At 44.8% G+C, this 13,402-nt stretch overlaps 1 protein-coding gene across 3 annotated transcripts in view; it reads right to left on the reverse strand.

Annotated features, from left to right (window-relative positions):
* GPR50 (G protein-coupled receptor 50) overlaps positions 1-13,402 on the reverse strand; it is a 43,691-nt gene that overhangs the window by 24,295 nt on the left and 5,994 nt on the right. For 2 of the 3 annotated variants that reach the window (XM_064426896.1, XM_064426897.1), the window contains exons 1-2: positions 11,777-11,851; positions 10,249-10,352 (exon numbers count right to left, since the gene is read on the reverse strand). The exons of the other annotated variant lie outside the window; for it this stretch is intronic. In XM_064426896.1, coding sequence (XP_064282966.1) covers positions 10,249-10,288 — 40 coding nt within the window. In that variant the 5' untranslated portion in view covers positions 10,289-10,352; positions 11,777-11,851. Of the gene's footprint in view, positions 1-10,248; positions 10,353-11,776; positions 11,852-13,402 lie in introns of those variants that run through there. 3 annotated transcript variants of the gene reach the window in all.

A 13,402-nucleotide genomic window follows, 5' to 3' on the forward strand; every position in this document is an offset into this window, starting at 1 on the left:
TGTTAAGGCAGTGTTTTCTCATACCTCATGGAGACCAAAGGGTTGATAAATGCTCTGAGCCTGAGAACAGCCACATCAAAGCAGACCTGAGGGTCATCTGGTGCCATGCTCCATACCACCACTGCCAGAAGGAGCTGCCTCATGGAAAAGTTCCATTTTACCTTATATGCACATTTACATTTTTCAGCAGCAATAGAGTGTTTTGACAAGCTGCAATCGACCTTCAGTCTGCAGTGAATTTTGACTTTTTGTTCCAATTTTAAACACCAAAACCCAAATCTGGACATGACAATTCCCCACAGTACAGAAATTAAGAGTCAAAGACATTCACTTCCTAAAACAAGGCCAAATTTGTAATCTTTCTCTGCCTTTCCCCATTTGGTAGAGGAGAGTAATCCCATACAATGGCACATGTCTGACATGATTGTCATGGGGAAATTAGAGTCTTATATCTAGAGAAGGAGAAGCCCTACATTACTAAGGTTTCCTCTGCCACCAAGGGAAAGAAACATTGCCTCCTGGTGATTAAGACTGTAATTATTATTATGAATTCTGAAACACTTTGAATTATGAGGTACATTTTCTTTAAATGGGCACCATCGTTAGTGCAAGTTGATTTGAACCAATGATTTATTCATGCCTTAATAACCCTGTTTGCTTCACATGCTCAGCACATTTTGCTCAGTATATTGTATTACTGGCTGGTTGCTATAAACAGTCCATTTAAATTTAGGCAGAAGCCTTTGGAAAAGTTCTATTTCTAACAGATATGTGAATTAGAACATTAACTACTGGTTTCTTCTAAATTCTTTAACATTTACCTGTGTGCCTCAGGTTCTCAAAAATGTTCACAGGTTCTAGCTGAAGTTCCCATTCAAACAAAACTTTCTATTCAAGCCAATCCTAATATTCAGTCAATTAAAGATCAAGAGGAAGTCTGCCAGACAGCACTGCCAAATTGTGACATTTCTGCAAATAAATCAGAATCGGACTTCCCCATCGTGGTGTTAATAAAATACATCCAGCCCCGCCAATAAATCTGCAGTATCTTTCTCCATGTTTTGAAGTAAAAAAGCTTTGGCTTTACTGGTGTTGTTGCAAAGTAGGTCTTAATCAAAAGTAGCCATGGAACAAGAGAAAACATCTTTAAAATTTTCCCAGATACACTTTTGTAAGAAATTATACCTTTTTAACCACTGTGAAATTAAAATGTACTTTTTTTACTGAAATTCTTCCAAAGTTCTGGCTTGAAGGTGTTGGAGAAAAACCAGACTACACCACTGATGATGTACAGAGCTCCACAACCAGTTCCTCTTGGGCTACTTCATATTTTAATTTTTAAAGATATTGCCAGGAACCAAATACAGTTGTTGCTTTCCACAGTGCTTACAGCACTATATAAGGGTCATATGCTGTTCCCTCTCCTGAAATTTCCATGTTGCAGTTTCTTAATCAGTCATCGTTTTCAGCATGACAGTTTTTACTTGGCTCTTTAGAGAAGGAAACATTTCTAAAAGAAGCATCACAGTCAAGTATGTACAAACTGGGAGGAGCAACACCTGCTCCCTATTATACTCCTTTCCTCTACTCAGAGCAGGAGATGAAGTTACATGTATGTTAAGAAGCATTGCTTGTTTAAAACCTTTTTTTCTGGATGGTGTGAAAAATCAGAATCTAAATCAAACATTAATTAGATAAAGCCATAAACTGGAATGATGGGGCAGTGATTGTCCCAGTGCTGGGCACTGGTGAGGCCACACCTGGAATGCTGAGTTCAGTTTTGGGCCCCTCACAAGAAGGACATTGAGGGGCTGCAGCATGTCCAGAGAAGGACAATGGAGCTGGGGAAGGGTCTGGAGCACAAGGCTGATGAGGAGCAGCTGAGGAACTGGGGATGTTTATCCCAGAGAAAAAGAGGCTCGGGAGGGACCTTATCACTCTGTACAGCTGCCTGAAAAGAGGTCGGACCCAGGTGGGAGTCAGGCTCTTCTCCGAGGTAAGAAGAACGGACAAGAGGAAATGGCCTCAAGTTGCTCCAGGGTAGGTTTAGATTGAATATTATGAAAAATTTCTTTACCAAAAGGGTGGCCAACCTTTGGAACTGCCCAGGGATACAGTAAAGTCATTATCCTGTCAGGGATTTAAAAGACGTGTAGATGTGGCATTTAGAACGTGGTTTAGTGATGAACATGGCAGTGCTGGGTTAATGGTTGAATCTTGGAGGTTTTTTCCAACCTAAACAATTCTATGATTCTCTGATGTATTGGTATCCTAGTGATGCAATCATTATTTTTGTCAACCAGCACATTTCAAGAAAACATCAGGCTATCAATTAGTATGCAAAAAGTCCCTTGTTTAGCTCAAACAACTTGGCTGGCTGTATCTCCATTGTCTCAGAACAACACTGAAACATGCACCCTTGTTTGGTCCCTTTAGCCTTTAAAGCATCTGTTCATACAAACCCCTGCCTGAGCTGCCAGAATCACTGATAAAACAATTTAATTTTTTTAGGAGTTGCAGCTTTTGGTAAGATGACAAGGCACATGATACACTCGTATTGGTGTATGAGTGCTTGGGCCAACAGGGTTGGGTTTGTGTGTTTTTTAAACACTTGACTTTGAACAACTGAAAATAAAAATCTGGTTTTGAACATAGATAAAAGACAATAAAAGCTATATGAATAAATAAATATTAGGTAAGTAATTAATAGGCATCACACTCTCAGGTTCCAGTGTGGTTGTAACTACAGACGAGATTGTGCATGGAGATATTCAGAGATTAAGGAAGAAGACTTGCAGAAGAGAGCAAATATTTTCCATGCTGTGAAACCCAGCTCATTGGCTTTACATTGCTTCCCTGAGTGGAACTGTCTTGGCCTACTTCCATGGGAGTGTCACAGGAGAGGGAAACTGAGATGAAGACTCATGGCAGGCAAACCTAAACACCAGACTTGATCTCACCCTTTCCTTTTAAACCCTGTATAAATCCATTCACATGGACAATGGCTTATGTTTCTGAACAATGATTCAGAACACAGATCTTAAGTCAGAAGGCAACAAGCTGCTTCACAAATTAATTTTGGACTCTTCTTGCTCTATTTCTGCTTTTTTGCTGCTTAAAACTAGCTGTGTTTTGTTGCTCTGCTAAACTTTTAATGCAGGTCATTTACTACCCAGACAGAAGGGAAAGGGCAAAAGCAGAGGTGCTTGATCTCTTTAATGCACAATCTTGCAGCACTTTCAAAATCTGTATGAAGATTGCCTTGTCCTGCTTTGAATTTTATCTGGCTTCTTACTTCTCAAGATACTCACAATACAATTACAGGCAGACACTGTTAGTCCCTGAAAAAATTAATACAGCAGGATTGTGAGGAAGGCAGGGAAGCACAAGAGGCACAAGGAACAGATCTGATGCATTAGCAGATATCTAGCTTTTGGACTCACACACTTAAAATATTTAAACAACCCAGAAATATTTGCAAACTTAGGTGTTACTGGACTGATGAGTTATAATACACTTTTTGATAGAAAATGCAGATGAAGTGTGCTCTTGGTGGTGGAGATTGAGAGTTTCTGAATGTCAGTAGCTTTCCACAGCTTGGAAATGCACTTAAAAGCTAAAATAACTTCAGATGAAGGGAGAAAGAATGAGACAAAGAAACTAATACAATGTGAGGGGGAACTATAGCTCCACAGGCAGGTGATCTGTAGGTCTCACATCCTGCCACCAGCACTTCTCACAAGGAAGCAGCAGTGTCCCTGATGCAGCTCTTAAAATGCAAACTGGGCACTTCTGACAGAAATAAAGTAAACCAGACGATGGGATAGTGTCATGCTTTGCCTCAGCAAGTAACCAAACACCACATAGCTGCTCAATCATCTCCTTCCAGTGGAATGGGAGAGTGAATGGGGGGAAGGGGGGAAGGTAAAATTTGTGTGTTGAGAAAAAGAGTTTAATAGCACAAAAATGGAAGGGAATTAATAACAACAATAGAATTAGAATATGCAAAAAACAAATTATACACAATGCAATTGATCACCACCTGACAAGTGATGCCCAGCCAGTCCCTGAGCAGCAGCCCTGGCCAGCTTTGCCCATAATTCATAGGCTGAGCATGACACCATACAGTCTGGAATACCCCTTTGGTCACTTGGGGTCAGCTGTCCTGGCTGTGCCCCTTCTAGCTTCTTATGCCCCCCTTGCTGGCAGGGCAGCATGAGAAGCTGAAAAATCCTTGAGTTGGTATAAACATTAACTCAAGCTTAGTAACCACTAAAACATCAGTGTGTTATCAACACTATTCTCATCCTAAATCCAAAGCCCAGCACTGGGCTCCAATTAACCCCATCCCAGCTGAAACCAGGACAGATGGACACAAACACATCTTAGCTTCTTTCAGGCACCACAGCTCTAACAATCTCCTTGTCTAGGACAGAGAAAGCAGCACATAGTCTGTCTGAAGTGTACTGGTCTGGCAGCAGTAAGGAGGCTCTGTGAAGGAGGCTCTTTGTACAGTCCACAGCTCACCATCATCCTAAAGAAATCACATCTTCTGTCTTCCTTTCACAAGGGTGAGAGGTAAGAATAAACATTACCAGGCCCAGTTGTGTGGAAGGGATATCAATAGCATTGGGGTTTGTTCACAGCTGCCCAGAAAGCCAGCACAAGAGCTTTCTAACCACTCACACCCCCACAAAAGGAAACTGAAAACCATTTTTGACAAGCACACAGCCACAGAGATCACAGGCGGAGGCATATGAAAGGGGCTGTATACAAGCCAAAGCTACTTTCATCTCTTTTGCCACTGAAGGACACTTCAGCTTCAGACTGTCCTTTTAGCAACACCACAGGGAACTTCCACAACAGCTTTCCCTGTTCTATTCCTGTGCCACTTCAGCAGAGACCTCACCTTTAAAGTCGGCACCAGCCAGGACTTTGTAGAGGTCCAGAACCAGAAGAATTTTATACAGTCCCATTTGAGCATGATTGCAAAATATCTATCTTCCTATTAGAGCAGAGATGTTCAAGTATTTGTTCAAGTAATGTTCAAGTGATTTGTGTCCAAAGAAGGACAAGGAGGCTGGTGGAAACGTTCAAAAAATGTGTAGATGTGACACTTAGGGACAGGATTAACGGGATTAACGATGGACCTGGCAGTGTTAGGTCAATGGTAGGACTCAGTGATCTTGGAGATTTTCCAGTTCTACTTTGAGCTCTAGGATGACTGGAGTAATTCTCTCTCGTGATTCCACTCTGTTTTCCCTGACTCTCCTGTCCCCAAGGACCACTCAGCACAGAAGGAGAACAGGACAGACACTCAAATACCCTACAGAGACACAACACACACTGTGTCCAATGCCTTTGCTCCCAACAGGGAGTTCCCAAGCCCTGCAGTCCCTGTTGGTGTGGCAGCTCAGAGCTATGGCATTGCAGCCAGGATGCCCCTACAAACACAGCTGTACCACCAGCTACTTACAGTATTCAGGGGGCTCCCAATTCAAATCCAACCTAGTTACTTTTAAAAGAATTCAGCACACAGTGAGAACTCTGCTTTCAAGAAAGTCCAGCAGTTAAAACAGATCCCTCAGAACAAAAAGGGCCACTGGTTTCTGAAGAAGTGCAAGCCACTGCCACGTGCTCATTTGTGCTGGCATCCTCATCCACCCTGCTGTCAGCAACCAAGTGCATTTAGATCCCCCACACAGAGCACCTTTCCTCAACCTTCCTCATTTCCTGGTGAAAGATCAGTCTCAGCAGAATTAGAGAAGCAAGGGTGAGTGAAAGGACAAATACAAAATGAATGCTTAGCAGGAATTGTCTTCTCTGTCTGTTCTTTAAAAAAGAAGTGCTTTTTTAGAACAACACAGTGCAAAATAACCGTTCAGCTTTCTATTTTAGAATGAATTTGTTTTACATGTCCATGGCAGAAAGTTAAACTCAACAAAGAGATGTTCAGCACTTCCTCTTCATTGACATGCTGTATCCTCCCGTTCCAGTTTGGGGACAGTTTTAGCCCAGCTAAGGGAAACTTGTGGTCAAGGGCTTGACACAACAACTCCCCAGGCAGGGACATCTTCCACTAGCCCAGGTTGCTCCAAACCAAGTCCAAACTGGCCTTGAACAGTCCCAGGGATGGGGCATCCACAGCTTCTCTGGGCAACCTGTGCCAGTGTCTCACCATCCTCATAGTGAAGAATTTTCTCTTAATATCTCATCTAAGCCAGCCTTATGAAGCCCTTCTGCCTTCTCCTGTCCCTACAGCCCCTGCAAAAAGTCCCTCTCAAGTTCTCTTGCAGGCCAGGTCATAGACAGTTTTGTTGACTACTAGGAACTGAAACTCATTTAAAAACAGGGAAGAGAAAAATAGGAGTTGATTACAAACCAGGATCACATTCCAGGAAAAAGGTGTCAGAGTTTGATCATTTGTCTTCATTCCACGTGGGAGGAAAAACTGGTATCTTTACACATTTGTGACAAATGATTAAAAGAATCAATTTTAAAGGTAAGAGGAAACTGTAAAAGCTGGTCTGCCAAAGCAATGGGAACAGCCCAGCAGCAGCAACTGGTTTTGTAATGCCAACGATCAATCAGAAGAAATCCAACCTCTCCTGGGAGAAATTTGTCTCAAAAAGGAAATAACAAATGAGAGAAGTGGAGTCAATATACCAGTAAGGAAGAACAGATGCTGCCACAGCAAGACTGAAACAGCCTAGCTCCTTGTAAGCCCTGTTTGTTGCTTCCCCACTCCTCTGTTTCTGTATCTGTATAATTTATTCCAAAGCAAATTTATTATTTTAAAGACTCCATGGAGAAGGCTTTGTGTGTGCTAAGGGACACAGTGCTAACTACTTCTTCCTCTTACCTATTATCAAAGGCTTTGCCTAGTCTGGGATTTAGCAAGACTTTTAATTAATGGCTTCCAATGGTACATCCACACTGGAAAGATTTCACTCATTAGCTAATTAGTCTATTGTCCTAATTACGAAAGTTAGTTTTACTTCCTTGTTGCCTGGCACAGGAAACCCTGGTTTTCCCACTTAGGTTTTTGCTCAAGTCAGTTGCTGGCTTCTCTGTCCTTACTTGCTTTTTGGAAGGACTTAGAGCAAGGTGCTGGCAGACATCATTGCCTCACCTTTCCATGCGAGCCTAGACCAGGCAGGGAATGTTTTGTTCACTGCAGCTGTTCTGAAAACAGGGCCCTCTCGAGTCCCCAGCAAGGTCTTGGGTCATTAGGAACTGGCTCATCAGCATCTGTCAGGAACAAGAGTGCATTGTCTTACAAATTCTCTGTCTTCCTAAGAGGATAACGCCAGTGCCAGTGGGGTTGGAATGAGATGATCTTTCAAATCCCTTCCAAAACAAAGCATTCTCTATCTCTGAAGCACCAGAAGGCCAGTTACATGTGCTGAAATGTTCAATCCTCCTAACCTAGGTGAGAAGTGACCTGAGGTTGAGCACCTTCCAGCAGGCTGTGTTTGCTGAACTGCTCTGGGCCCAAATGTATCTCAGCAAGTAATGCAGGTGGATCCTCTGCAGGAGCTGCACACTTGTGTCTTGTCAGAGACAGCAGAGCTGTAACTCCTGCTGCTCCTCCTTGCTCTGACTGCTGGCCATGGTATTAACTCTCAGCAGACAAGACTGCCTCTTCCAAGGCAGGGATTTGCTCAACAGCCTCCCAGCACAAGTATCCCTCCTGTTCCCATCACACATGCCCCTCCTTCTCCCACCACACCTGTGTTTTTCTGCAAGTCCTCACACCACACTTCTCTCTTCCCTGCAGAAACTCCCACGGATGAGCACAGCAGAGGCAGAGTTTGCAATCCACATTGTAATGTCTGACCATTTTGGTGCCTATCAGCTACACCTACTCTTGAAGTGTTTTATCAGCAAGCTTTCCACTTAGTCCAATTAATTTTGACTAATCACTTTTGGTTAGTAGAAAGACTGTTTAAGACACAAGCCATAATGGCAGAGCTCACCACTGACTTAATGCTCACATCTTAGGTAGAGTAGAAAAAATTTTTTTTCCTTTCTAGTCTTTCCTTGAAAAAGCCAAGACATAATCTCTGCCTTGACAACATGTACTTCTACATAAAGGCACCAGTATACTTCATTCTAGCTTAATTTCTCCCTGCAAAGCAGAACACTGAAAACTCCAGAGAAGCTGTCGATATTTTTGGAAATGCCAGAAAGAAAACAGGCAGAACTAGTGATGGAAAGCAGAGGATAGCTAACTCTTCAACTCATCTTCATTTTGGAACACCTCTCCTATGAAGGAAAGGTTGGGTGTTCATTCAGATTCTTGGGGGTGTTCAGTCTGGAGAATGTTCCAGGCAGACTTTACAGCATCTCTTAGTACCTGAAGAGGTATGTAAGAAAGATGGGGACAGACATCTTACAAAGGGTTGCTGCACTAGGACCAAGGGGTAATGGGTTCAAATTAAAAGAGGGTAGATTTAGATTAAATATTAGGAATACGTTTTTTATAATGAGGATGGTGAGCCACTAGTACAGGTTGACCAGAGAGGTGGTAGGGGCCCCATTCCTGCAACATTCAAGGCCAGGTTGGACAGAGCTCTGAGTGACCAGATCCAGTTGAAGATGTCCTTGCTCCATGAAGGAGGGTTGGACAAGATGACCTTTAAACGTCCCTTTCAATCGAAACCATTCTGTGAATTCTATGATCTTTTTTACTGCTGTTTATTGAGGTGCTGAGATCATACTGACCATTTGTAAATAGACTAATGGTGCCAAACTCAGAAGAGACAGATATTTTCAGTCAGATATTAAGAGACACTGCCAGTGTGAGCATGATCTGCCTTCCACCAGGAGTCAGAAGAGCAGAGGTGAGAGAGGAGCTTGAGAGAAAAGCAGGAATACTAACTTGGGCAACTCCAGACTACTCCAAATGCTACTGGAAACCTCTTCCAGGAACATTCTGTGTTGTCATGGCTTGCTTTCAATCTCTGTACCAGGAACTGGAAAGGGTGTTTGAGGTAAAGCTAATGCACCTTATGCCCACATCTTCATAGCACCTCTGGCCAAATTCTCTTGAGCTTCAGCTCTGACCTCCTGGCTTAACACACACCTTGCTGGGCAATCAGTCACAGGGCCTGGGGTTTGCTGTTATTTGGGCTGGCTCATGTCAGCTCTGCAAAGCCATCAGGCCAGTGTTGAGAGATCTCCACCACCTTCCCAGCACTCCACAACGGAGACACTTCAAAAAGTTCCAAAGCATCTCAAAGATGAGGAGGGAAGACCTTGACATGTAGAGACTGAAGAACTGTCTCTAGAGGTACTGAGGCTGAAGAACAAACTCAGCTGGCACAGATGTAGTAGTAGAGGGAGACTGCCCAGCCATTCAGCCCTGGCTCTGCTCCCTGAGGCACCTCTGGCAGAGCCAACACAGAGATATCACCCAGACAACTTCAGGGAAAAGCTGCAGGTAGGGAATGACACAACGCACAGCCCTTGTCCTCAGACAGCTTGGGGCCAGGCTAATGACACAGGCTATTGTTCTCCCATTCTGTTTAAAAAAGCAATGACTTGCATGGATGTTGGCTTTGGAGTACGTGCTTGGCAATGCCAGCAGATAAACAGAAAGGATTTTCATGGAATACCACTTTTGAAAGAAATACATTTAAGTTATTTTTGAAATATTACTAAATCCAGTAGTGAATATTTTGAATGTGGTATAATCCATTTTCCTAGAAACCAGCCAAGAAAAACTGACAGCAGCACAAGGGAAGTGCCACCATGCTGCCATCCCTGTGTCACTGCTCCCTTAGGGACATGAGCAGGAGCCTCACATGCCTCCCTCCTCCATCAGTGTACCTTAAAAACACAGCTCCCATCAGCTCTTCCCTCACCAGGCAAGCCTGGATCCTTCCTGCTGATCCTGATCCTGACCCTGCTCCCCTATGAGCCAGAGACCCTCCATGGAAGCCCCAAAGCCAAGTGCTGACAAATGCTTTGGAAGGGACAATGCAGCCACTAAAAAGACTGGGCAGGGGTATTTCAGCAACCTGCAGGTGGGACTGAGGGCCAAAGAACTGACAAAGTGAGATCTGCATGGCTCTTGCCATTGAAACTGGCCAGCAGATGAAAGCAGGAGACAAGCAGGTGGATTGGGTGGGTGCAGAAGAACCACCCCTGAGCACAGATCATCATCTCCCAGAGTTCTACCCTGAAAGCAGAGCCCAAAATCCATACCCAGGCACAGGATTCCAGTCTTCTTCTCCCTCTTACCTTCTATGTGCTGTTCACGCCACAAGCCCTCTTCTGCCATGTTTGTATGCAAGTCCAGGGATAGCCTAAGCTGCAGTGATCACCTAAAGGAACAGTCTCCTCACCTTAGGGACATAGGAAAGAAAGTTACAAGTCACTGGAAAATCCTGGACCACTGGAGAACATCTCCCTTTCCTAAAATGCTCCTTCTGAATCTCCTCACAAGCAGGACAGAGCTGAAGCCACCAGAGGAGCCCTGTGCCCCCATCCTGGCTCATGCAGGCAGCTGTGGGCACACTGGGGAGGCTGCTCCCTCTCACCTGGCTGTCAGGCAGCATTCCCTGGGGCAGCATAGGCCAGGGCTCCATTTCCTAATGCAGCCAAATGCAACTCTGCTGTGGATTTCACCCATCCTATTAAGATACAATTTGATCTATTTTCTACTGCAGTATCTGAAGAAATAAAACTCACAGCTGAGATGTGAAGACCATACAACAAGCTAAGAGTAAGATGAAATATGTTAAACTCTACGTTACAGCTCATAGAGCCCACGGGAGCTATGTGCCTGCTCAGCACCACAAGGCTGGAGTTTGCTCCTAGAAAACACCAGGGTCTCTCGAGCCCACCTACCCTTACTGCAAAACATGAATGTCTGCAAGAGGCAGAGCTGCCAGCTCTCCCCACCTTCCCTCTGCCATGGGGAAGAGGTGCAGCTCAGTCAGCCTGAGTATTCCACTGCCCACCTGGGCACAGCTTTTGCTGTGCTTGGTACATCCCCTCACACCTCCTGCAGGGGCCAGACTGTCACCAGTCCATTAGCATTCCCACATGTCCCCCTCCTCCCTCACCCTCTGCATTCTCCTGCCCCAGGCCCAGAAGCATTGCATCCCTGTCAAAGGACAGGCAGGGCTTCAGGGCAGGTGGGACTCTGGGCTGCTGGACCTCAGTCCCTGCAGACACCACAGCATTTGTCAACATCACATCTGAAGGTGCTGCTGGGGATTGTTCAACAAAGCAAGATCTGAGGTCTCTCAACACAAGGCATCAAGGGGAAGGTCTCAGAAGAGACTCACTGGTCCTCATTCCAATTTTCAGAAATGAGGAGGGTTAAACATGAGAAAGCTACACCACAGGTTTCCTTTTACATCTTCCAAAAAAGCAGTCCCATCAGACTGGGGCTGTTGCAGACACAACTACCCTGGGATTGTGGCACAGCCTTCTCTTAAGGACTGTCCTGTCCTCCTCCACCCGTGATCTCTGCTGTGGGACAGACTTGGAAGGAATTAAACATCCTGCACAGAGAGAAAAATGCAAACAAAATGCAAATAACAAAATGCAAACAAAATGAAAAAAAGAGAAAAGCATACAAAACCTATGTCTGAATTAATTTCCATTTTATTTATAGGCCATGACATGACAGTTGTCCTTCTAAGCCTTTTAATTAATCACAGGGAACAGTTAATTTGAGCACATATGCCCACCTTCCCTCTTCCTGAAAGATGTTTCAGCTCGTATTGAAGGATTGTCTGCAAGGTAATTAATTATTTACCATTATCTATGCCAGTACTTGGCTCTCCAGATTTTTCAGGAACATCAAGTCCTCAGGCAGCAATGCTCTTTGGGGCTGAAAAGAAAAGAAGAGCCTTTGCTAGAGACAGGGAAGGGCACAGGGCTAGGAGGCACTGAGAAAGGGAGAACGGGAGCTCAGCACTGTGCTGAACATGGCTTGCTCTCTTGTCCACAGGGTGGCCATCTGGGGAGGCAGGGAGGTATTTTACATGACACAAGACACAAATCTGCCTAATAACAGGATTTTTGTTTCCACTAATTTCAACTGTATAGACACCTACATGTGTAACAGAACTTTTGTCAAACACTGCAAAGACAAATAATCTTCAGTTCAGAAATGCCAGAATTACTGTCTCTAGTGGAAACCTGTTTCACTGGAGTATTGGTTTTGCACAGCCTGGTTTCTGATAGCAGGGAAGCCACAAAGATGGCTCCTGTGAAAAGCTCCTGGAAGCTTCCACCATGTCCAGCAGAGCCAGTCTCTGTTGGCTTTGAAGATGGTGTGGTAGGGCTGCTGCTCCCGGGAGTGCACCCATGCCAGGAAAGTTCACGGAGAACTGTCCCCCATGGGAGTGACCCCACAGTCTCACAGGGGAAGGACTCTCAGAGCAGCAGAAGAAAATCTCAATGATGAGCTAACCATTGCCCTGTCCCTCTGCACTGTTGGTTGGAAGGAGCAAGGGGCTGGGGGGAAGCAGTGTTTTAAGGGCTTATTTTACTTCTCATTATCCTCCTCTGATTCCATTAGTAATAAATTCACTTTGCAACTGTAAGTTGAGCCTGTTTTGTCCTTTAAGTGTTTTTCCTGGTCTTTATCTCACTCATGAAGTGTTTGTCAATTTCTTTTTTTTCCCCTCTCCACTGCCCAGCTGTAGCAGGGGAGGGTGAGCAAAAGACTCTTGTGGGTGCCTGGCATTGGGCCAGCATCAAACCACGGCAATTCCTCTCAAATCACGTATTTCTCACTTGACCACATACCATCTGGCTCCCAAACCACTGGTACACCTGAAGTGCATGCTGAGCACTGCTCACTTACTGAATGACTAACAGTGCTTCAACTCCATTCCCCAGCCACACACCCATGACTTACAGTGCTGTGTTCAAGTCCTGCTCCAACCCGGGCTTCGGGAGTGGGAGGAGGAGGAGCAAATGACTGGGGGTGGGAGGAGCAAAAATTTCTGCTGGGAGTTGCACAGAGTTTCACAAAGGGGCTCCTGAGATCCAGCGTTCCTAAAAATACTCACGTCTACATAAAGACTTTTTTCCCTGGAAAAAAAAAAAAAAAGAAAAGAAAAAAAACCCAAACCCAAATATTGGAAGCTTTGACCTCACAGAGTTGATGGGATGGAATGCCCTTGGGAACCCCAACGGAGCTGCATGAAGGACCAATTTAGAAACATTTCTGAAGCTACTGTGCTACAAAGCAACTTAGGAGCTGCTCATGCCCGAGTGAGCTGCCGCCTGCTCTGGAGCTCTGGGAGCACAGATGGGAGCAGCACAGCATGGGAGCACAAATGCCACTTGGAGCAGGACAGGACAGTGGCTGAGCCTCCTCTTTGGCACTCTGGACACAGCCCAGGAGGAGCCCAGAGCAGCACTGCTGGAA

This window comes from Passer domesticus, chromosome 7, assembly GCF_036417665.1.
Source record: "Passer domesticus isolate bPasDom1 chromosome 7, bPasDom1.hap1, whole genome shotgun sequence".
NCBI classification, from domain to species: domain Eukaryota; kingdom Metazoa; phylum Chordata; class Aves; order Passeriformes; family Passeridae; genus Passer; species Passer domesticus.